At 41.8% G+C, this 25,066-nt stretch overlaps 1 protein-coding gene across 4 annotated transcripts in view; it reads left to right on the top strand.

Annotated features, from left to right (window-relative positions):
* sh3pxd2aa (SH3 and PX domains 2Aa) overlaps positions 1 to 25,066 on the top strand; it is a 105,778-nt gene that overhangs the window by 60,113 nt on the left and 20,599 nt on the right. For all 4 annotated transcript variants that reach the window (XM_051386089.1, XM_051386088.1, XM_051386087.1 and 1 more), the window contains 3 exons: positions 2,177 to 2,305; positions 20,054 to 20,167; positions 24,754 to 24,837. In XM_051386089.1, the coding sequence (XP_051242049.1) occupies positions 2,177 to 2,305; positions 20,054 to 20,167; positions 24,754 to 24,837 (327 nt within the window). The remainder of the gene's footprint in view (positions 1 to 2,176; positions 2,306 to 20,053; positions 20,168 to 24,753; positions 24,838 to 25,066) is intronic.

Here is a 25,066-nt window from a genome sequence, read left to right as displayed (position 1 = left end):
CAGACAGCCGATATATTCGTCCAATCGCCCAACCCTAATATAAGTTCAGTGTCATCGTTTGGTGCCAAAGTTAAAGTTGGTGAACAGCTAAGACCAGGGTTCACATCCTCAGTCACACCAACATTAGTGCTAGCTTTGTTAAAGGGGTATTTCAATATGATTTGCTTTCTTTCTGAGAGTTAGATGAGAAGACTTGACCAATTGCTGGATTCAGGACATGGTTGAAGAGTGGAAGCAAGGAACCCTGCTAGCCCGGGCCTATTCAGCGTTAAAAATATGCTATATAATGAAAACTATCCCTCGATTGAACAGAAGTTTGCCCAGCACATCGGTACACCGTCACCACCTGTAGTGCAGGTTGCCAGGCATGATGGCTCAAAACTCCACGTGTCTTATTTGGCAGGAAGTAGTTCCAGCATTTCTGTTTGAGACTCAACATGTTAATTCCTGAGCTTTAGAGGTGCTTGTAGGAATGTTTGTTCATTTTGTAAAGAGTCTGTTTTCTCTTGCTTTCTTTACTTACTTGCAAAAAGAACAAAAGTAAAATGTTAAACTATTCCTTTAAAGAGTAACTTGACACTAATTCTAGTTAGAACGTTAGTTGAGTTAGTAAATTACACATAGTTCCTTGCTGACACTATCAATTGATCCTGGTACTATTTTGTAGTGTTCACTACAACAGTTATTTTCCCTTTTCCAGAGAAGACCCAGCTACTTTGTCATCTAGTCCCCCCACAAATTGGTGAAAAATGTATGACGTACGTAGTGCGACATTTCGCCATCAAGTTCACATTGAAGTCACTGCTTTTAATTTCTTCTAGAAAGAAAAGATACTTTGAGTGAAGCATGAGCTGTTACCCACAGTTATATCTTTTTATATTCAGAAAAGTTTTGCATTTGTGATGAAGCAGGGTTCAGGCTTAAAGGGGGTGTGAAGTTGCTTGTTAACATTGTTGATAATGTTGCCCCTAACCGTAACCATCTTTTAATTGCCTAACCTTAATCATACTTTAACTTACACTTAACGTATTCATTAACTGCAGCTGTCATGCACTAATGTTGAATGATTCACTTTAATAAATGTTGAGAAACGTCATCAGTGGATCATTATATACATCTGTTGGGACGCATCTGATGATTTGTTACGATCAGCTCTCGGCCACATCGTTTGAGTCATGTTTGGAGTCAAGTCACTGTTTGAACAAATTGTTGGACAGATATGAGTGCAGTCTTTTTTACTATAAATCTTGTTTTTTGGCCACACAACATCCATTTATTTGTCCTTGCTGTATCAGTGTCACTGATACAGCTTGTGAAGCGTAATCTGCTGAAAGGTCCCTTTGAATCAGTGTGTGTCATCTCTCTGTGGCCAAACAAGCAAATAAGCATGTGTGCAACTCAGATCAGATATGCACCACGTGAAGTCAGTAAACGAAATCACTGCTGGCACTGAAAAGGTTAAACATCAGAGAGGAGAGAGAGAAAACAGAGCAGCCTAACCCCAACTGAAATGCTTTCTTCTTTTGTTTCACATAAACACGAACCCAGCCTCCTTCCCTGTTTCTCTCTCTCTCTCTCTCTCTCCTTCTTTACTCCACTCATATGTTTCTATTTAAGGCCAGCAGTGCCGACTACCATGATTGGTGTGTTCACCCCCCCTCTCGACTCGCTGTCCAACGGCTGGCTCCCAAAGGCAGTGGAGGGGAGGCCTTTCCCCTCAACCGCACTGTTGATTTTCCACAGGGAAACTTCACCATTCTTCCACTCATTCGCTCCCCAGTCTTCCCCTCCAACCACTAGCAGCTCCTCTGTTTCTCCTTCTTCTTTTGACTTCTTCCCTTTTGGATCTTAGAGTTTGGTTCAGGTCATGGCTCCACTTTAGGCGCGAGATGCAGCCCCCTCAAACATTTCCATCCCGTTCCCTCCTTTTGTTTTGATTCCTTCCGATGCTCCTCAGTCCTTGACTGTGGGCTGGGGGGTCCGTCTCAGCTATATGGCCAGACGTTTGGGACTATGCAACCAAGGCGTGAGCTTGTGTTCTGATTGGTCAGGGCAGGAGGGAGCGGGGGTTGGCCGATGGCGGCATACCGGGTGCACAGCGGCGTAGTTGGTTGCAGCGGTCGTTCGCGGGGCGCCACGGCAGGCAGGTGGTTGACAGCCTGTTTCTTCCCCTCAGGGATTGACAGCTCGGAGCCCATGGTGTTGGAGCAGTACGTGGCCGTGGCCAACTACGAGAGGCAGGAGAACTCGGAGATCAGCCTCAAGGCCGGCGAGACGGTGGACGTGATTGAGAAGAGCGAAAGTGGTGAGTGGATTCTTACATTTTTGTGTGTTTTTTAAACATATATTGTGTGAAAAGTAGATTCAAATGTGGCTTTGTTTGAAGCTGACGCTCAGAGAACTGCCTGACATTTGGTTTGTTTCTTCCTGTTTGTATCTCCCTCTCTCTGAGTACACATTAGTAGCATAAACACACTCCTGACATACACAGAGCGGCATGCTCACTCAGCACATCTCCCCCTCTTCCTTCTCTTGATTTAACTCCCTCCTTTTCTAACCCCTTTGTCCGTAAGGGTCCCCTACTCCAGCCTCCCTCTGCTCTCCCTCAGTCTCTCCCAATCTCCTGATCTCCTAGCTGGGGCTTGGCACCACCTGGAGGTGCTGTTTGGCTGGCAGCAGTCAGTGTGTGTGGGGGAAGAGTGTGGCGGAAAGGCAGTGTTATGGTTGGGGGCCAGTCTCTTGCAATAAGAATGTCAAGTAAATTCAGAAGTAATTGGTGAAGGTGAGACTTGAGATGTTTAATGGGTTACTTTCTATTTTGGAGGCTGTTAAAGGTGTCATGTTAACATTAGTGTACTAGTGCCTCAGTGAACAGTTACAGTATTTGACTAACAGTACTTATCAGTGTCAGTCAGTATGAACACTGTTAGTATCTACATCGGGACGAGATGCAGCGATTCACTTTTCACCTTGCCTCCCCTCCTGTGGAAAGTCGGTTTAGCAATCCCGGAGCTGGATCTCATTTTCCATGCAAGCAGCCACTGACAGCCAGCAGCTTGCACAACTCAAGAGAACTGAGCAGAAAGCTTGGCACCAATAATCCTGTCATTCTCTCCGCTCTTATCTATACACTGATTACATGTGTGAATTCATTCCCTTTGAGCTATCTCGCTCGCACATCTTTGAGCGATTATGTTCCTTAACGAGTCCGTTTTAGTGTTGAACCAGCTTGTCATTTCGTGGTCTCTGTGTATGATTCACATCGCATTTGGTGCATTTCCAATCCGCCCCCCGTCAGCATAAATGAGATAGTCGTTAAATGTTTCGACAGAGTGAAGAAGTTGCGTGGGAAATTATTTCTTTTGTGATGTGGCTTTCGGGTCAAACTCTTACGCGAGGAAGTTGATGTCTTCTCAAGATTGACTCCGAGGACGTGAATGTCTTAATTTCCGTCTCTCCCCTCAGCTTTGTTTGTGAGGTTTTGAAATGTCAAGTGTTCCTGTTAACTCTTGACATAAGGGGGGGGTTAGTTTCTCTCATGCAACTTTGATTACCAGAAACTCTTTGGAGTTAGGTACATGGATCAGTGAGTTTTGTTTAACATTCATAAGTGTGCCTTAGCCACACAGCACTTTTCTTTGGCGAGCCCATGTCTGAATATCTGGCCTGACAGCATCTGCTCACCAGACCAATTTAAAAGCTCTGTTCTCCGTGCTCTGTAACGTTTGCACATCAATTGAAGCACTTGCAGCAATATGAGCAACTTCTGAACCCAGAGGAATCCAAGAGCTGGATATGTGTGCTTTCGTCATTTACTGGGCCAAAGAAGTGGAGCAACAGCCATGATGATGATGGTGATGATGACATCACTCGGAGGCTATGCCAAGACAAACACATCTGAGAGCTCATATAGTATCCCACAACCCCCTTCCTGCTTTCAAGGTTTCACTGCAGCCTCCTGGTCTCTCGAGCAAGGCTGAAATCCATATTTTGCCTACTTTTCTCTTCAAATACTGATTTTTTTCCCGCTTCACATATTGAGCACAGATGGTATCATGCATTAATATGCTGCTCCTCCTTCCGACACAGAATATTTCAAGCAGTTTTTAAGTGTCTGCAGGCTTGACCTGATATAATTATGGGTTCAACTCCAGAGTCGGATGTTGTTGTTTTGCCCCTGTGAGAAGTTATTGCCCTTGCAAGTCTAGACCGAGCTGTTTCACTGTGTCGAGAAGACCCTTTGTCATTGTGAAAACTGGTTGAATCACAAGTTGTGTGTGAAAAGGGGGTGTAGTGTGTATGTGGATGAGTTTGCGTGGGTGGTTATGCCTCTGTTTGTATAAAATCTGTGTCTATGTATCCTTGCCTGTCCTATCCAGTAAAGTGTGATTTATGAAGCACCAAGGGAGTGGGGGGTGGACAGGCCGGAATCGTCCCTGAGAGAGGAGTAGAGGCCTTGTCTGGGCCACTGTCCTGGTTTTCTCCCTCTGGTTCCTCCTCGGACATGGGAACCATAGAGAGTCTGGAGAGAGGAATGTCCCAGCTGGAGAAAATAAATCTGCATATGTGACCAGTTAAATTATATGGTGTTTTGGACTAAAAGGAGGCAGTGATGGGAAGGAGACAGAGAGGAAAGGTCAGTGTGTTTTAAAAGCCACCGACCTGTGTCAGATAGTACTTGGAATAGCAGATTTGGCACATGGAGCAGTACAATGAGTACAAGGTTGTTACAAGTTTTGAAATGAAAATGTGTTTGGTTTTCTGTGATTGACAATTTACCTGATACAATCCAGATTGTCCTATTATAGTCAATCTTATGCATAATGTAGAACAAGCTATTATTTGCAGCTTAACAAGACAAGAGAGTCAACAGCCATGCTAACAGCTCTGTGAAGCTGTACTCACACAGCAGTCATTAGCTATATGCTAACATTAGCATACTAACATAAACTAGCTAAGCAGGCATGATATATCATGTTAGCATGCTAACATATGCTAATTAGTGCTTAACACAAAGTACAGCTGAGACTGAAAAAAAGGTAATCAGTTTTGCAATCAGTCATTAAACAATGTATTGGACGAATTGAAATTTAGCCCAGATGATGGTGCTAGAGGAAAAGTCAGAGGCTCACCAAAGTAATTGGGATTTATCCTCCGGGGTGCCATTGGTATCTGTATTAAATTTCATGGCAATCTATATCTATCTAAGTATATTTTATGATATTTCATTCTGCACCAAAGTGGTCAACTGACTGACAGACAGACAATTTCATCTCTAGAGCCTGCTAAAGCATGACTAGAAATATGACTGCCTGCCAAGTAGAAGTCCGCACTTTGGCTGAATTATACATGGATCTATTTGGATCGGGCCTCAGATCCTTTTCGAATCAGGTCTCTTTTCTTTCAATCAAAAGTTTGTTCTGGATCAAGACCTCTACTGCCAGGTTTTACTAATCTTGCAAGGACAGTGTGCATGCCGAGTAAAGTTTTGTTGATGCTAGCACTGGACACGGTGGCCTGCGCCTGTTGCGTGAGAGGCGTCCATTATCAACGTGCTATCAGTTGCAGTATTTTCTCTGCAATGCCAACAAACAAAATATTCTGTGAAAAAGCACAAATTAGTAAGCGTGCTATGGGAAGAACGTCGTAGACCAAGCATGGCTGCACACTCTGCTCTACCTCTCCTCGATGCCAAGAAAGAATTGTGATCGATTGTAAACTCAAATCTTGGACACACTTCAATTCAATTCAATTCAATTTTATTTGTATAGCGCCAATTCATAACAGAAGTTATCTCAGGACACTTTTCAAATAGAGCAGGTCTAGACCAAACTCCTTATAACATTATTTACAGAGACCCAACAGTACCACCATGAGCAAGCACTTGGCGACAAGGGCAAGGAAAAACTGCCTGTTAAAAGGCAGAAACCTAGGACAGATCCTCCGGCTCTAGGTGGGTGGTCGTCTGTCTCGACCAGTTGGGGTGAGTTAGTGAGAGAGAGAGAGAGAGAGAGAGAGAGAGAGAGAGAGACACACACAGACAGATAGACAGGTGCACAGCAACAACAGTATTGGCAATGGCAATCTAGCAGGACCATGGCAGGAGGCTCCACCAGGATCAACAAGAACCTGCGAGACGAGAAAGCACAAGAACTCCGGGGAAGAAGTGAAGTTAGTAACATGCATTAATGGGACATGAATGAGTGCAGAAAGAGAGAGGAAGAGAGGAGCTCAGTGCACCATGGGAAATCCCCCGATAGTCTAGGCCTATAGCAGCATAACTAAGGGATGGTTCAGGACTCTTATTTGCTGTTACACAATCCCTGTTAAGAAAGAAGCATTGACACCAACAAATGTATTCTATTGAAATAAAGGTGGCATATCCTGTAAACAATTTGATTCTGTTAGCAAAGTATTGACAGATTTGGAAACCTATTGGCTAGCTTTTTAAAATGATAAATTGAAAAAATGAATTCACAACTTTACTTTGTAATTAGTTGCTTTTATCAGTATTTGGAACTTTTGTTTTCACAACAAGTGAGAGAAAGCATGCCCAATGTGCGCAATGGGCGTCTAGTCACAAAAGTTGGGAAGTGGGGATTTGTGGCGTGAAGCTAGAAACGTGATGACGTACTTTTTGGCGTGCACATCCTAGGAATGCATGAATGACCTTATTTGTTGGCTTATTAAGTGCCAAATGTACATTAAATTGCATAGCTTCGGCTTGAAGTTCCAGTCTAGCAGGGGACCTCCTTATGTAAACTCTCCCTTTCTCCGTTCATTTTCTGTTAGCTCTCTACTGTACAACAAATACTTGATGTTGTGTAGAACACATGGCCTCGTGAACTGTAATCCCACAGATGTTTTCTTCCCTACTTTCTGATATCATCTCAGAGATTGAATTGTAATTCTAAGCGACTAGCCTTCCACTTTGTGGCCACAGTGACAGAGGGGGGAATATATGTGGGGAAAAATAGCCTTTTTTTTCCTGTTTCATCAGCCGAGACTAATGGATCTGCCAGGAGGACCTTGACGCTAAACTGCAAACAGGATCCTTTGGGTCAGTGTACCGCCCAAGCCACAACGCCAGCCGGAGAAGCTATTTGCCCAAATATCTTGGCCATCCTTGCTGCCAGGTTTTGTGGGCATTTTGTCACAGATGATTTAAAGAGATTAGACAGATTTACTTACCTCTTTCTGGACGTGACTCTACACCTCACAACCTCCTGTCGTGTTTCCAGATAATACTAATCCTCTGTTTACGTCAAAGGTGGCTATGGTATGTATGGAAACATTAAAGACGAGTATTGCTTGTTAGCCAGTACAATGCTATATGAGGGAAAATGCATGCCAGGAGTTTTGGCAACATTTTCCCACCACACCTATCCCAGTCCCCAGGAGATCTGGTGAGGCTGGCAGCACTTAGTCTAACCTGTAACGCTTTTCCAAAGGTTTGTCCTCAATGCTTTGCTTGATCTGGCTCGAGACAATTCCCTGTGCAGATCAATTTCATGAGGAGAAAGCCTTGAGCTAAAATGTAGTATCCCAACCTCATATTGCTTTAGGTATTAGGTAATTTGCATTACTAGCTCTAGTTAGCCTAGGGTAAGCTTTACCTTAAGGGCTATTAAATAATTACAATATTTTTGTGGTGTAGTGGCTCAAAGTGTCAAAGAAATTCTCAGAATTAAAGAGAATTGATGAGCTCAGTTTTCCTCTAATTACCAATACGTGTATTGGCTCTCGGCACTACCCCTTGTGTTAAGAAACTGTGATCCGGAATCTTACACAATGACCTGATATTTTGGGCAAAGCAGTTCACATTATGGCCCTGAACATGATAATTTACTAACAATGCCCATCATAAATCCACAACCCAAACAAGATGCAACATATTTAATTTACAGTTCTAAAATGAAAAGAAGGGACCACTAATCCATTAATCAACTAATTGTTTCAGAAGTGCACCAATAGCTCTGTTGAGAATACAAAAAAAGCTGTAATAAATATAATTATATTGCCTAAAGATATGAATGACACACATTTGGTTTAAAAAGGTGAAAAGGCCCTCCCTAGAGCCAGTATTAGCTTTGTCTGTTCTGGGCTACTGTAGAAACACGGAGGTTCAACATGGTGGACTCCATAGAAGAGGAGCCACTCTGTAGATAGTAACAGTTCATTCTATGGTAACTTTGAATGAAAACTAATGAAAACGTTGGTATGAATTCCTTTTCTGCCCATAGAACCTCCTAAATGTTACACACTGGACCTTTTTAAGTGGACTGTCAAGCACCATAAAAATGATCAAAGCGTTAAAATGTGAAATGATGCAGCATTTCCTTTTTAAAGCCTTGTCTGGAGGGAGTTTTGAAAGCTTTCTCATAGAAGCTAGCTTTACATACCCTTTTCCTTAGGCTGTCAAATGTAGCATATATCTTTAATCAAGGTGTACTGAGGGCTAGCTTATAGGATGTTCTGGATCACAGAACGCTGTTTCGGAGAGAGCTCATATGGGAGGCTGGAGGCAAGCATTAGAATACCCTGCAGGCTATAAAACAGACAGTCAGCATCAATCAGGGTGGTACGTCTTGAACCAAGAGATGGCCTAGTGTCATTCTCACAACACCCTAGCTTAGCCGTGTTTGTTAGATTCACCCTCAGGCAGTAAAAAGTGCTTCAGTCGCTCTATTGTTAGAGTTGAGTTCAGACAATCTGGGGATAGCGGAGGCTCAGAGGAGACTACTTTAAGCTGACCAGGGAGCCACCTTTAGGGGCTCAAGTTAAAAACAGCCTGCTTCTATAAGCATAGCAGAGAGATGTGTACAGATACTGACAGAAATCTAACAGGCTGAAGTATACTCTGCATTTCAAAAAAGCCTGTCATCTGTCAAGACAGTGTTAGCACAGAAGGGTGTGTGTGTGTGTGTGTGTGTGTGTGTGTGTGTGTCAGAGGAGGATATTTTAGCTATATAATCTCACACACACATACACCATATGGAGGATTAATGCAGAGGTTTAGCTTGACCCCACTGAGCGTGATGTTTAGTCAACACTGGTTATTGAAAGCCCCACCGCTGGCTATCCCCTTTCACTTGTAATAAGTCTGGCTCCGTAACAAGACCCCCGCGTTTTATGAAAACTTCAACCAGGTAACATGAGCTTCAAACTGGGATGTAATGCCTCCATCTTACAGTGTCAATAAAGACCAGAACCTTGAAATTGGCTGTGACTTTCTAGGAAGAAACGGCACGGAAGGGGTTGGGTGGCCCCTCATATATCCTATTTTTAACTTCCAGAAAAGCTTTGAAGTGTCTTAAAGTGGTACTCCACCTAAAAATCCAATCTTTTGAATATGAAATACTCACCCCCTATAAGTTTGACAGGTAGTCATAAAAAGGCTGTAGTTTTCTTCTTCATGGTGAACACATTTTCACAGCAGAAAAAAAGTTCCTGTCTATTCAAACTTCTCACAGAGCACTGGGTGGAAGCATATTCCCTATTGTAAAGCTGACATTTAAAAGTCATCTCGATAACCTTAACATGTCTCAACACAACAGGAAACAGGGGAGTCCCCTGGCTAATTCGACCATACTGTAGTTAAGGGTGCTCAATTTCAAATATTTCTGTGATTCACTGTTTCGTAATTTGTCGGGCAATCAAGCTCAAACGCCCATACATGGGGCGAAAAGGTACAGGTTGAAAAAAGTATATCTTTAATGCACACTGATGGAATTAGTTATATAAGTAAGAAGCCTTTTATAGCCACTATTCCTTCTTTTAAAGAAACCATTAGTTGTAGAAATAGCTACATTTGTCCAGGCAGTTAGACAGTTTAGCCGGTGTTATAGTGTCAGTTTGTTCAGATATTCAGTGTTGGGCATTAAGCTTCTTGGAAGTTTAGAAATACAGTATTTCAGCTTTTTCTAAAAAGCATGTGTGAATGTCCAATTTTGGGTGTGAATTTTGTATTTTCATTCATTCTGACAAATGACTGTTAAACAGTACGGTAACCAAGACCCTCAGGGACTGCTGCTACGGAGAAGTGAACCAAGGATGGAAATCAGAGCTGTAGTATTTTCTGAACGCTCTATTGTTGCAATCAGGAGCAAACCGTCCCACCATACTGTAATTCCTTAATTTATCCAAAATTAACCCAAAAGCTAATTTATTTTAATTGCTGAATGAAGAAGAAAATTAACTTTATTAATCCTGATGGGCAAATTATTTTTTCACACAATGTTTTCCACACAGGCCTGAAATACAAACACACAGTCATGGAAATGTGGAGAGATGATAGAGTAATGCCACATAACGGCACTTTGGGAGCAATTAGGGGTTTGGTGCCTTGCTTAAGAGCACCCCGGCAGTGCCCAGGAGGTGGAACTGCTACCTCTCCAGCTATCAGTCCACACTCAATACTGTGGTCCATGCTGGACTTGGACCAGCAACACCCCAGCCACTCTTCCATGTATGTAATGTATTATTCATTATTCTAGAGTTATGCAAAGTGTAGTATGTATCTTCAGCTTGCCATTGGTCGCACAGCACACATAGTTTTAGGCTTGGTGATTGGAGGTTTCTTACACAAACGCTCAATGGGAGACGTAGTTGGCTTGACTCGTCTTCCGATTTAATATACACAGGCTTGGATGTTAGACTTTTTGCCAAAGCAAAAGGTATTTTCTAACACATTCGCTCATCTTTTGCACCGGTGAGTCAACTGGACCCATGCTATGCTTGGGAGTGCTCCAACTGCACAGTCACCTAACATTGGCAAAGCAGAAAATGAATTTGAGTTTTACCTTGGAAAGCCTGAACGCTTGAGATAACTTCTCCCACTTCTCTACTTATAGACTGTGTGGAGTATCAAAGTAGGGTTTTTCTGACAGGCAATTTGCATGAGATATGGGATATTTTAAGGCTTCACAGGGGGTTAAACAGAATTTGAAACTCATAGATGTAATTGCTGCTCGTGTCTGGTTCTCGGTTGGACATTTTATCATCTTTAGCATGTCCACTGGACAGATCAAAAAGATATTTTTAAATGATGATAATGAGGATCTAGGTCAGAAAAGCGTCGTTGGTGTTTAATCCCATTAACAAAGCTGGTGCAGTCCATACTAGGTTTAATACTGTGGCTGATTTCACAGCTGGTTTTAGGCAGCAACAATTGTTGTGCTGCTATTTTAAGGAGCATATTCTTTGAATCTCCCCTTCTGCTTACTCTGCAGAAAGATAAGCAGGCAATTCAATACATTGCCCTGAAAAGAAGCACTGCGTTCCAGTGCTCGCTGCTCTCCAGGGGATCTGTTCCTAATTAGAAGCTGAGAGGAGAAAACAAGTATGACAGACACCTTGTGGGTTCCCCCCCCCCCCACTCACATTTCTAACAGACATCACTGTCAAAACTGTTTGATGACCGTTCTGACGATCCCGAAAATGAGAAACCGAAAGGAAAGTGTGCGGTGTTGTTTTTGGACAGGGAATTAGCGTGGAATACTACGGCTTTGAAGCCCTGCCAAACATCTGCTGGTTCTCCTTCTTTTGTCGTCTGTCTTTCTGTCTTTCACCATACTACTCTTCTAATGTCTGCCTCACGCTCACTGGTTAGTTCTCTTTCTCCCCTCTGTCTTTCTTTTTTCATCGCCCTTACTTTTCGGATCCTGCGTCACCTCATGCATCTCCCATCCCTCCTAATCTCTCCCACGGGGCCCAGGGCCCAGGGCCTGTGACGGTCAATGATAATCCTGCTCTGCTCAGTTACTGTACCACCGTGTTAACCGTGACCTCCACTTTCCCTCCGTGGGAGAAAGCAGGCAATTATTGTCTGCCAAGACATGGTGTAGCTAGAAACTCCAATTAGAGCTCAACGCTGTAAGAAATGCCAATTACAGCCCCTCTACTGTCTTACATATTCATATGTTGTGCTGTGTGTATAAATGTGGGAGACAGCAGGTGTTGCTGCATAACCTTTCTGAATATTACTCATTAGTTGTTTGGCACCTCATAAATCCTCCAGAACAGTTGGGTCTATTATGTCAGACAAACTAGCAACAGCATCAATAAAAAACAACAAAAAAAACCCAACCCAACACGATTGTTGGACCTGTTCTATTTTAGCATTTGCTTTAGGTAAATAAGTAGGCCGGGATCCACTCCACCAAGCACCTGGATAATAAAAAGACCTAACACCTCTTCTCAGCCTATCGAACACCACGCATTATAGCTCAGGTTCAAGTCGAGAGGACTCACAGAGCATTGGGATTGCTTTGCTCATCGGTGTGACTCACTCAAATACATACATACACACACAGAGTGGACCCAGCCACCAATAACAAGGCATGATGATTTCAACCTGTTAAAACAACAGTCCACCCCTGCGTTCTGCTGTATGTACAGATGGCTCTACAGTGGGACTTCATTAACTGAACACCTTTTATTTGGTTCATTTTCCCAGCTGCCACTGCTGCCGAACACGCCCACCCCACCAACTGGCTTTGACTCTTGTTTTTCCATTGCAGTTCATGTACATGTGCAATTATTTGTCATGTTTCAGAGGAGAAGTGATATGTTTTTTTTCTTAAAGTAGGCCTTTGATCACAACTTCAGCCCCTGCTAGGGTGCACTTCAGCTTCATTTGAAGACACACTGAACTCCATAGTGGGCAAGATTATCATAACACATTCATTTTTCATCCATATGTTGGAAGTAAGACCTACTGCAAGGGGGTTTTAACTGCCTATGAAACAGTCTCTGCGTAATACTGATGTCTCTATATGACCTACTTAAGCACATGAGACCATTAGCACCATCTGTATAGTTACTCTTAATGCCTGGTACTGTTTCGGATTCGGTCGGAATTCGCCTTGAAACATGACGGCAGAAACATTATCACTTCTGTCCACAAGGCCACCATTTAACTAAGAAACTGATTACATCAAAAATTTTAAGTTAAACTAACTCCAAGTCTAATTTTTTAGTTTTCAGAAAAAGGGTACAAAAAATGAATGTGACAAGCACAATTATGTTAAAAAAACACAAGGGGTTGTTTTGGTTGGCGCATGGATCTATTGGCAGAAATAGAATATGATACACATTTGTTTTCATTAGTGTATAATCACAAAAAAGAAATAAAAGTCTTTGTATTACCGTTACCTTAGAATTAGCTGTTTTTATCTACAGAGGGAGTGGGTCCTCTTCTACGGAGTCCACCATGTTGAACCAGCATAGTTTTTCCTACACACTCTCAGTCAGTTGCAGTCTGCGACTTCACCGCTATATGCCACTAAATCCTACACACTGGTCCTTTTAAGGTGACAAAATATGTTTCAATTTGAGTCGTTGATCTTTTTTGAAGAGTTTGAAGCGTTACCAGATGCTAAATCAGTGCACAGGAGTCTAATACTATGAGGAAGAAGGTAAACAGTAGATTTTCCTCATTCACATAACATGGTAATCTACTCGTAATTTGCGCTTCCATGTACATGATTGGCTAATACAGGGGGTTGCCCGATGATTTTGTATTGTGTTGCAGCACATGACATTCATTTGACAATTTTTGTAACTTTTTGCAAAAAACAATCACGCTCACTTCATGCAGAAAATAGCCTGATGTGCGGAGCTGAGAAAATAGCTACTGTAGGTTTTGAACTTTTCTCTCAAGAACTCTCTTTCATTCTGTACACAACTACGTCCACCACTTTTCATGTGTGCAACATCATGAATGAAAGAAGAGAGACTGTCCAAAAGCGAGCAGTGTTCTTGTTTGAACCCCTCGCTATGATTACAGGCTGTTCGGAACAGCTATAAACACTTTTAGTCTTTAGGCATCAACGTATGACACGTTACTGAAGCATACACCGGCTATTGGGCTCTGCCACGAATAAGACAAAAACAAATCAGTTACTGTCCATAGTTAGTCATTTTGAAAGTGAGCATATTCGCTCTTACAGTAATTCGGACCACCACGCCCTCACAGAACTTCACTGGTCAGTTTATGCATCACTCCTTGCATATGCTGAGCCAAGTTATGCTTTGCTTTAATTGACTCTGAGTAATTTCTCTCCATCTGGCTGCCAATCTTTGGCCCAGATCTCCTCCTACGGGACAGATTTTCTGTGAAAACTGTAATCTAACTGAAGGCTTCTCACACATGAGGATCAGCCCACTTCTGTCAGGGCTCAGGTCTGCCATGCTGCCAACTGGCTATTACAGTCTCTTATACCCACATCTGCATCTCCATTTTGTTTTTCTTACCCTTTGTCTGCAGCCTGTTCTACCCTCTGTGAGTAGACTCTGTGAGGGGGTCCAGCACTCGTTTCTGGTCCTCATTTATCTGCTTTTACTGTGCCCACTTTCTCCAGAGCTGGATTTATAGGGGAACTGGGCCCTGTCAAAACCTTGCCTTGCACTACCATGTGTGCACACGATGGAGTCTAAAACTTGCCGTGTGTGAGTAAGATAGAGAGGCTGCTAGACTGTTTCTGGGATGTTTTGTTGTGGTGTGCAGGTGTGAAGGAGACAGGAAAACCAAAAGATATGGCCATGTGATACTGTCCATTTTTCTTCACACATGCCTATCAGTGCTTACAAATGAGAAAATTCTGTGGAAATTATTTTCTGCTGTGAACCATTTGTGAAATGGATCATACCTTCACCTTACAACATATTTTTCCTCTGAAAACCTGTGACTGTATGGTAGATCATGACTTAGCATAAAGACAGGAAGCACAGGGAAACCGCAAGCTTGGGTTTAACAAAACCTGCCTACAGTCACTTCTAAGGTTCACTAATAAACATGTTATATGTCCTATAACATTTGTAATATAGAATAATATGGATACAAGATGTTAATTAATACGCTTTAGAGGTGCAGGGATTAGCTGTTTCCAGCCTGTTTCCAGTGTTTATGCTAAGCTAAGATAAGCATCTGCTGGCTCCAGCCACATATTAAGTGTACAGACATGAGATTGGTATCAATCTTATTATCTAATTCTTGGCAAAAGAGCGTGCTGCATTTCACTTAATTCTCCTAAACTAAATAACAAATCTGAAGTTTCCCCTAAAACACTTTAAGTGGTTTCATAATGAACAAAGAATCCCGCTGGCCAGGGTAGCTAGATTTTGACATCAGGTAAAGGTTTGGGAATACTCTTTGATTCTGATGTCAGCTTTGATCAGCAGTACGGCTAAAGAGACTTGTGCAGTCTGTGTTTCTTCATTCAAGTCTAACTTTAAGATCTGAACAATTTTTTATTATTAGTGGACTGGGGAAAGCCAGTCATGAATTTGATTCCCCACAGTTGGACTTCTGCAAACCCTCATCATTTTGGCATCAATAAAAAAATCTTACAATGTTTTCATTGTGGACAGTGCTGCAGCTGTTAATTTAACCAGCACAAACAGATGAAATCACATCATTCCTGATTTTGGATTTGTTCATAGAGTATGATATGCTCATCATCAAATGATCAGACCTTTGAACTTTCGCCCTTCAAGGATATATCTCATGTTAAGATGAGATTAGCAGCAGTTGCGGCGCTCACACTTGCCACTGTCAGTGGCAGACAGTCACCTGAATGTTCCTGTCAGTGCAGAAGATTTATTATTCTGTTTTTCCACAGCGTGTCAGGTGGGCTAAAGAGAGGAGGAACTCCTGCATTTCTCTATGTACAGAGCTACTGCTCTCCTCCGTACAGGTGGCTCCAATTCTTCTTTAACTCTTTGAGTAGTTGCAATGAATCAGCCTATGAAAGCCCTGATGTGTTTCATATGGAGCAAGCTATTCTTACTGCAAGGCGCACCTTTCACACTGCAGCAAAACAGAAAAATAGATTAAAACCTTCAGGAATCAAAAGACAAACTCTGCACTAAATAAATCCTACTTAAATTCATGATGTAAAGCCATTGTGTGGTCACAGCCCACTTCTCTAATCTTTACCAAGCAGAGGACCCCCCTACAAGAAAATCCTCTTGCCCATGTTTGACAGCACCTCCTGAGTTTACAAGTGCTAGCTCTGTGGCAAGCTCTGTTCATTATAACACTGGGCTTCTGAAACCAGGAGCTATGGTGTAAGATTTAATTTGCATAGTATAACTGTGGTGGTGTCAAATACAATTTCATATGAAACCACTACCTCCACCAGTCAAGCCAAGCAGAGTCCTAAATTAATCCTGATGGGTCCAAAATGAACTAAGCTGACCTCTCCTGAAGCCAGACTGCACTGTAAGGTCTCTGCAGGAGTATTAAAGCAGCCGACGGGCAGGTACAGAACATCCACAGAAAGCCAGTGTGACTGTGAGGAAGTTCAGGTACACTGCAGCTACTGTGCACAACCCCCCATGTGTCTGAGGCCCTCAGGTTGAATTAACTCCTGTGTTGACTGTGAGACATAGCCTGCTGTGGGGAAATTCAGGGGAGACAGTATTTCAGTATGATTTTGTGTGTGTGTGTGTGTGTGTTGGAAGAAGGTGTTTTTATGTTACATATAAGCTGTCAAAGTCAGGGTGGCTCAGGCCTCACTGTGCTTATATGGGTATAAGGAGAGATGAGGCCACATGCAGGGGGCTGGGCAGGCTCCTCTACTGTGGTCTGTTAAGTGTCAAGCCAGTAATATTTTAATGACTGTTAGTGTAGTTGTTGTTGTTACAGTCTGGCACCAATGAAGCTCAGCAGGAACATTCAGCTTTCTGCAGGGCTAGTTTTAGCTGCGAATGCTTTCACATTACCTGTAAAAACAGAGTCAATGGGTCATTTTCATTTTCACAGATCAGAAGATTTGATTCCTGTATCAATGCAATTAGCATGAGATAAATGGACCATTAAAGTTCTTTCTTTACCACTGAAGCAGTAGTTTGTCAACTAAATAAATAATAAAGAAAAATCAAATAAAAATCTTAACTTAAGATCCACGTAGCTTTCAACCACAACTCATGGTCTTCCTTCCAAGATGCAGTTGAAAATTTCAGTTTCAGTTTTTTTTCCAAACATGAATTAGTTAGCCACGCATCAATCACTGTATTAAAATAACTTTTGACTATGTGTATTGTTGAAATGATTAGTCATTTAATTGATCAACAAAACATATTGTTAAAGTATAATTTATTATTATAACCTAGCCATTCATATTTTCTGACAGTATAAACCAGTGATTAAAAAGTACAGTTAATAATTAATGAGATAGATGATGGATTAGTGAAGTGATCATTATTAACAGCTCTAAATTTGGAGTAGTGGTAAGTGCATTATTTTCTTTTACTGAACTGCTGCATTATACTGTAAAATACTCATTCTTTAATGGCAATCAAAATAGTGTAAAAGTATAATTTATTCATAAATGAAAATTATTTTATTATTTACCTAGCAATGTTATGATTGAAACGATTACCCATAGTTATGAGTATTCATTTATAAAATAGCTGTGCATTTATCTGAAAATAATGCACATTCTCTGTTCCAATCAAATTTTAGTTTCTCTTGGTGGTGGTATATAGTTGCTTATACTGTGGCTTCTTTATACAGCACAAACACACCTTCTCCTCGTTCCTATTACTATTACTTTCCCCATGATACAGCTCTACTGTTAAAGGCATACTTTCCACATCATTCATAATACGTGTTAATGTGATTGGTGTCTTGCCGGGTAATAAAAAAGGGCGTGATGGGTTGATTCACCCAAGCTTCTCCAACCACATTAGAGAGCTGAGCCATATGGCTGTAAATACATTGGAGCCGTGATGACCTAATTGTCGGACTCATTTGGAGAAAGAAAAAGTTTGTTTCTACTTTTCTGTCCATCTCCACCCATCTCTCTAATTCTGTCACCTACATGTTCAGTCACACTTGCATACAAAATTACATTTAAGACCGGGTGGTTGCCAATTTAAATCCTGGGGATATTGGTGAAATTTGTGTTTGTAGCAAACACATAGCACACAACAGCTACACATGAAAGGCACTGAATCACCTACTTTGGTGGAGCTGCAGTGCTCTCCTAAATATATTCTTCCACACTGTGGTAAAAAGAAATATATCTTTTATCAACTTTCACCTCTTGCCTCAGACAGAGTCTGCTGTCCTGCCAACTTGTACTGTAGATACTGGAAGAATGTGTCATGCAGTGGTTTCTAGCCAGAAGCTGGAGTGACTACAGTCGTGAAGTCACCCCATTTAAATACCAACTTATCCAGTGCCATCGATATGATCCCAAATATTGTGAAGGCAATACTCGTCACGCCTCTGGGTTTCGTAAACACAGTCTTCGTTAGAGAATGACACGTGCCGATTGTCAAAATGTGATTGATGTGAAAGCCTTGCCTCCCAGTTCTTTTGGTTGTGGTTGCCGCCTAAAGTGACATATGTTTTTGTAATTGTGTCAAGTCAGCTCTGTGAATGCTGTAACAGAATAGCATACATGTAACCACAAACTACTTTTTAGTCAGTACTACTCAAAGCATGATCTGTCTTCTACAACTTTGGTCAGGGGATGAAGTGAGTAATATTTAGTGAAAATACAGTGCAACAGTGTCATGCAATACCATGATATTTAATTCATTCATAAGTGAAAACCCTTCCAACTTCACGAGACTCCCTAAAGGCAAAAGTCAGATTTGGGTAAATACAGAAAAGACTCGAAGGATAGTGGCAAAATGTAGACAGTCGAATAAGAGTCATGTGGCTGTTTTACAAAGCAAACTTGTGTCCTTGATCAGTGTTTCGAAGAATTCCAGTACATCATGGTATGAAGTCAGCATGCTATGATGACTCAGTTGGATAAAGTACATCTTTCTCCATGGTATTTTTAGCCATTATAGCAGAGCAGCTCTAGTGATGGTGACTTTGTCTGGTCCATCACTTTGGTCCAGACTGTAAAATCTCAGCAACATTCATGATCCCCAGAGGATGAATGGTTATATTTTTGTTGATCCCCTGAGTTTTCATCTAGCACCAGCAGCGCATCAAATGTATTGCTTCTCCAGTAAAATATATCCACTTCTGGCAGATGGATTATCACAAAATGTGGCCAAGGCATTCATGGTTCCGAAATGATTTAGCACCACTATTAGGGTGACAATTTTGGTTTTGAATGAAATGTCTCCACAACTATTGGACGTACTACCATGGAATTTGGTGCAGACATTCATCCCTCTCGGTGAGGCCAGTTTATTCATATAACAACATCATCAGGTCAAATTTTGTCCACTTTGTCCAATACTTTGCTTTATGACTGCCATCAAACTCAGTATAAACTCTGTATTAAGTTTTTAGTGCTAATTAGCAAATGTTATGCAAACGTTGCTAACGCATTAAAATAAGATTGTGAACATGGTAAGCATTATACCTGCTAAACATTAGCATATTAACATTATGATCATGAGGCCGCTGCCATGATAATGATGTTGACAGTGCCTCTAGTTCATAGCACCATTGTTCTGAATTACAACTTCACAGTGCTGCAGACTTGTGTTCTTGTAGGTTTAAAGGTTGCACTGTATAACCTTGGTTTGTCCACGTAGCTTCGGGATGTTAGAGAGGTCTGGCCAAACAGCGGTATAACATGTTTCATAATGAGTAATGGTGAAAAGTGAAGCAACTTAAAACAACCTACTGGTCTTGACAGATTCATCTTTAAAAGGCGCAACAAGTGCTTTTTAAACCTTTTGTTGATCTGTTTCACTTCAAGCCTTAACACTTTGCTCTCTCCGATGTCTTTCTTCTTTTCCAGTGTCTGGTTTAGTAATGATGAGAGCTTTCCAAGTAGGTGAAACTTCCAGCGGCCATGAGTACACCTCAGATCTCTCTGTCACACTGATGCAGGCATGCCCAACATATTAAATGTATGGTTTAACCACCCATTCACAGGCTGACGTGCAATTGCTGGCTCATCCACAGTCACAGTACATTGTGCTATATTTGAGAGGTGAACAACAATGACATGTAATTCCCATTGTTTGGTGTAACTCACCACTTGGGAATGACGCTCGCTGCCATCCTTCAGGCCTTGATGATTGTTTGCAGTACTAATATGTTCGCTCTGTTTCTGTCTCTCTCCAGGCTGGTGGTTTGTCAGCACAGCAGAGGAGCAGGGCTGGGTGCCGGCCACATACCTGGACTCCCAGAATGTAACCAGAGATGATTTGGATCTGGGCACTTCCAGGACTGGAGAAGGTTAGCGCAGACACACACACACAACATTATTAGATTCATAAAACACAGAAAGACATAAACGTCATTCTGACCGACTAGTTATTCAAAGAACGCCTGCATGGAACAGGCAATGATTTCTCAATAATTCATTAATTTTGGTGGGCGGTTTTTCTGTGCTCACATCTCAATCTAAGACTAAAAGCTGCTACAGAAGTCAACACACACACACACACACACACACACACACACACACACACACACTCATAAACATACTTCCAGTCACACATTAGGAACCTTGAAGACCACAGTCGCAGCTCCATGGTGAAATGGTACCAGACCGCAGCCAAAGGGTTTGCAATATTTTGGCACCACAGAAAATTCCTTTCAGCTCCCCTGGGAGGCTGCAACTCTTGCAGGAGCCTCATTTTGTTGTGACCCTTTCCTCCCTAATGTTTAGTCTGACTGCTGGGATGGAGCGTTTCATCACTGTGTCATAAGCCCCTTTCTGCTTTTAGACCACGGGAATCCTAGAGTGATAAATAAGGTGCAAACACACAAGTATGCTCACATGCATGCCTAAAAATGCAGGCAAGACACACATGCACGCAGTTTATCTGCAGTAGTGTATGGTATTGAAACAGGAATGGTGCAATAGTTAATCACGCTGTAGAGTGCCACCGGATAATCTAACAAACATTTTCTGTCTCTCATTAAGACATACAAGCATCTACGCATCATTGAACTGTGCACATTCTGCAAGACACACACACACAAAAACAGACTCTACTAGAATGATGACAGCTCCTGCACAGATGCCACAGTCACTGTTATTTGCTGTTCTCATTTGTGTCTTGGATTTTTTCCCTCTAGCACAGACTTAATAGATGCTGTCAGTGCCTGTAACACTGTCATCTCTTACAATCCTGTATACTGAATCTCCAACCAAACTGTCAGTGGTCGAGTTGCTGCATCAATTTTGATCCTTGTTTTTTAAATAGTCCATCATGAGTCTGACATTGCTATAGGAGTGCAATGCTAAACCAGTGCGGTATTCTTTTGGTTGCTGAGATCTAGTAAGAGACACATAAACAAACAAGACCATCAGCAAGAAGATTGGCTGTTTCTTTGTAGTTATTCTTAATACCTGCCACCAGGTCAGATTCAGTTAGATTCCCCTTGAAATCAATGAAACAAGGTGGTGGAAACACTTCCGCTTTTGTCCACAGGGGCCAACAGAATCAACACAAAATGAAAGTTCCTTGTAGGGACTGGCTGTCCCCGCAACGCCAGCCAACAAAGTAACCTGTAGAAAGGCAAACCAGCCAGATCAGGCCCAGAAGTCTAGATGAAGCTAGCTGGTCAGGTTATTTTGCAATCTAATGTTAGCCAACTAACGCATCCACTTAGATAGCATTTTTCCAGGGATAGCATTGAATAGCAAGCAAGCTACCCAGCCATGCTAAATAACATTTGGCACTGGCTGTCCCCGCAACGCCAGCCAACAAAGTAACCTGTAGAAAGGCAACTCGGTTGGACTCGGTTGTGGTGGGTCAGACCGAGAACATCTGGTACTTACACCAGCTGAGCTAACGTTGGCTAGTGTCGCACACTGTTGACACTGCAGGGAAGCAGAGACAGAAGGCTAAAGCACACAGGAAATCCAACCGCATCCCTCCATGGAGGTTCAGTTCATAGAAAACCGAGAATGTCGGGAAAGGCCTTATTTTTGGAGTTACATTGCAACCCGTTCACACATTGGCAATAAAAAGTGATTCATATGGATTTTTACACATTAATACGTTAAATGTTTCAAAATCGTACATATGGAACCTTTAAGAGACAGAAACTCTTTAGCACTTCATTTCGAGGTGAAAAGAAAGCACACAACAAATGTAATAATCCCTCAATACACAGGCAAACTGTGCACACATCGCAGCAGTTAACTCGGTGAGTACATTTGGGTTATTAGTGATAGGAAGCATGGACAAAACTACCCAAATAAGATGCAAGTTGTAATAGACCAGAATTATCCTTTAAGCCTTTGGGTTGGATCTGGCACTTATGTTAAAAGGGAATCTCACTCGTGTTTTTTTTTTTGCACTCAATTGAATTTATGCAGGAAGTGCCTGAGCTCACAACTACACATAAGTACACACACACACTCTTTCTCATCCACTCCCCATCCTCTCTCTGTGGCCCCCATTTTCCCATTAGGCCTGGTGTCTTTGTGTTTGCACACATCGTCACTTCTTATTTCTGATCTCCCCCTTCCCGCTTCCTGTCGTCTCTTACATCTCATTATCTCTGCGTGGTCTGTAACCTAATTCCACTGACAGCTCGGCTCGCTGGAGAGGAACCGACAGGCACAGCCCGGCCCCGCTGAAATTACCTCGAAATAACATTTCCCTTTGTGCCTGCCTTTCGCTGATATTTCAATTAGGAGGTCAACAGGAGTAGTATGGCGCTCAGTGGGATGGATGGAAGGCAGAGAGGAATCAAAAAGGAGATGAAATGACAAGTAGCAGAAGCATACAAAGGGAGAGAGGGCAGATGTCGAGCAGAAGGAAAGATGGAAAGACAAGAAGGTAAAGAGAGGACAGAAGATAGGGAAAGTGAGCAAGAGAGAAGGAATCAGATTACCGCAGTAGAAAGATAGACAGAAGGCAAGCATTTCCTTCTATCCTTCCCCACATTAATGTGTTTGCTCTTCATGTGGCCTCAGGGAGGGCATTAGATAGGAAAATGACTCATCATGTCATGACTGCTGCTTTATCATACAGGCTTTGAATTAATAAGGAGTGGAAGAGGTTGAGAGTTCGGCAAACACACTTCCATTGAGATACTGTATGTGTTCATCAATTACAGTTAATACCAATGCAATCTGTGATGTCTTCCTTCCTAGTTGATCGGTTGATCTAAACTATAAGCCAACTGGTTTGCAGTTATCATTAACCACCACAGCTTAGAACTATGTTGTATATACACTCAGAAATCGCCTTCTTAAAAAGCCAATTTCAACCTGCCTTATTTTTTCTGCTTCAGGATACGCACACTAATTTCTATAGAATTCTTAAAATAAGTTGATTTCTTATTTGAAACAAGTTAAGTGTTCTTACTGCAGTGGCTGATTTGAGGATGTAAGGTTTTTAAACTCAATTATAGACAGATATGATGTGGATGATAAGATGGTGAAGAAGAGGTTTACAGTGTATATAAAAAGGCACCCTTGCATAATATTAAGGTGCTCAAAAAGAATTCCTCATTCCATCCATTGTCATCTCATGTCAGAAGAACCTTGTTCACAGCAGCCATTTTGGCATGAAACAGTAGGGTAACCGAGGTTACTAATTAAGGTTCCGTTGCATTCAGGTCAAACAGAGTCAGTGTGCTGCTATTGTGCACATTGGCTCACTGCAAAGGCTCTGCTACACTAAATGGAACAGAACCTTAAATCTGGGACATTGGTAATGCCTGTGTTCACCCTATAATTTTATGTCAAAATGGCTGCTGTGCAACTATTTTGTGTAGTTTTGAAATCAAGAAAAACAAAAACAAATGTAGTGTTTGCTGCTTTTCTCTCTTTTACATCATTGTACATTGGATACTTTTGGGGTTTGAACTGTTGTAAATTGTAAAAGGCATTTTACCCCTTTTTTTAAACATTTCTAAACAAATCATCTTTTTATTGTGTAAAAAAACAGAGAAATTGAAAATGTAAGTAATTAGTGGTTTCAGCCCTAAACAGATTTTTCCCACTCAGTAGCTTTGATGTATTGGAGGTTTGTAGTTAGTAGGTACAAACTGAAACTCTTTCCTTTTGCTTGGATTCTCCCTGCCACTTAGTCTGACTGTGTAAGGCAAAAGCTGTTTATGACAGTCCTGTAGCTGTCTACTTACCTTCCTGTCAGAGTGAAACCGACACCGGGCCAGGCTGCCCGCCACAGTAGCTGACTTTGATGATATGTATGTGTGTGGAGAAAAATATGTAAAACTTGCTGACTACCAGTGTCAGTGAGAAGTCAGCAGTGATTTTTGTTTCATGGAGAGGTGGTGTTAAGTATGTAAATAGAGGTAGAAATAAGTTATACAAAGGTAGAACTTATTGCAGGGCTGTCTACAGTTACCTAATAACTAGTACATGGGGTTATGTTGTCTTTGGTCCCTGCTCAGATGCTAAAAAAGCCCTGAAAACTGAGAGTACACAATAAATATGCACCAAATAGTACAATAAACACCCACCAATAAATAATGGCACACTATATAACACATGGTGGTTGGCTGCTGATCCCGTCCTCAGATCCTTTTGTTTTAACTCCATAAACTTTAGGAAGTAACAGTTGTGACTTACGTACATTCTGCATATTAAGTGGAAATTTGCACAACATGTTTTGACCATAACATATCCTCTCTAAACACAGACAAAGAGATAATATACTGGCTTCATGCTTGACACAAAAAAGTTGTTTATTTGCGATTGTCCCTTCGAAATTAATTTGGTGCTACTAACAACACCTTTTTTTTGTCTGTGTTCAGTTTGCTAATCTGTGCTTCTTACAACTAACTCCACATTTGCTTTTTCCTTCTTGGTTGCTCCTCCTCATCATCAGTCACTAAGAGACGCAAGGCACATCTGAAGAGGCTGGACCGCCGCTGGACCCTTGGGGGTATAGTCAACCGCCAGCAGAGCAGAGGTGAACATGGAGACACACACAGAATACATAGTTAGGCTAAATGCATACATATCCCATGGATGGGCTTGCACATGCATATATACATCAATACAAACCCATACATGTACCCACAAGCAATGCAAAGCAGTCTCTCTTCACACAGGGTAACAAACCAGCTCATGCATATGGACACATTCTTGTAGACCGCATATGAATATACTACACCTATAGTGCATTATTGTTAGCATGT

This window comes from Dicentrarchus labrax, unplaced genomic scaffold (genome assembly GCF_905237075.1).
Source record: "Dicentrarchus labrax unplaced genomic scaffold, dlabrax2021, whole genome shotgun sequence".
In the NCBI taxonomy this organism is placed as follows: domain Eukaryota; kingdom Metazoa; phylum Chordata; class Actinopteri; family Moronidae; genus Dicentrarchus; species Dicentrarchus labrax.
The sequence above is the reverse complement of the archived record's forward strand: the minus strand, read 5'-3'. Positions and strand labels throughout refer to the sequence as shown.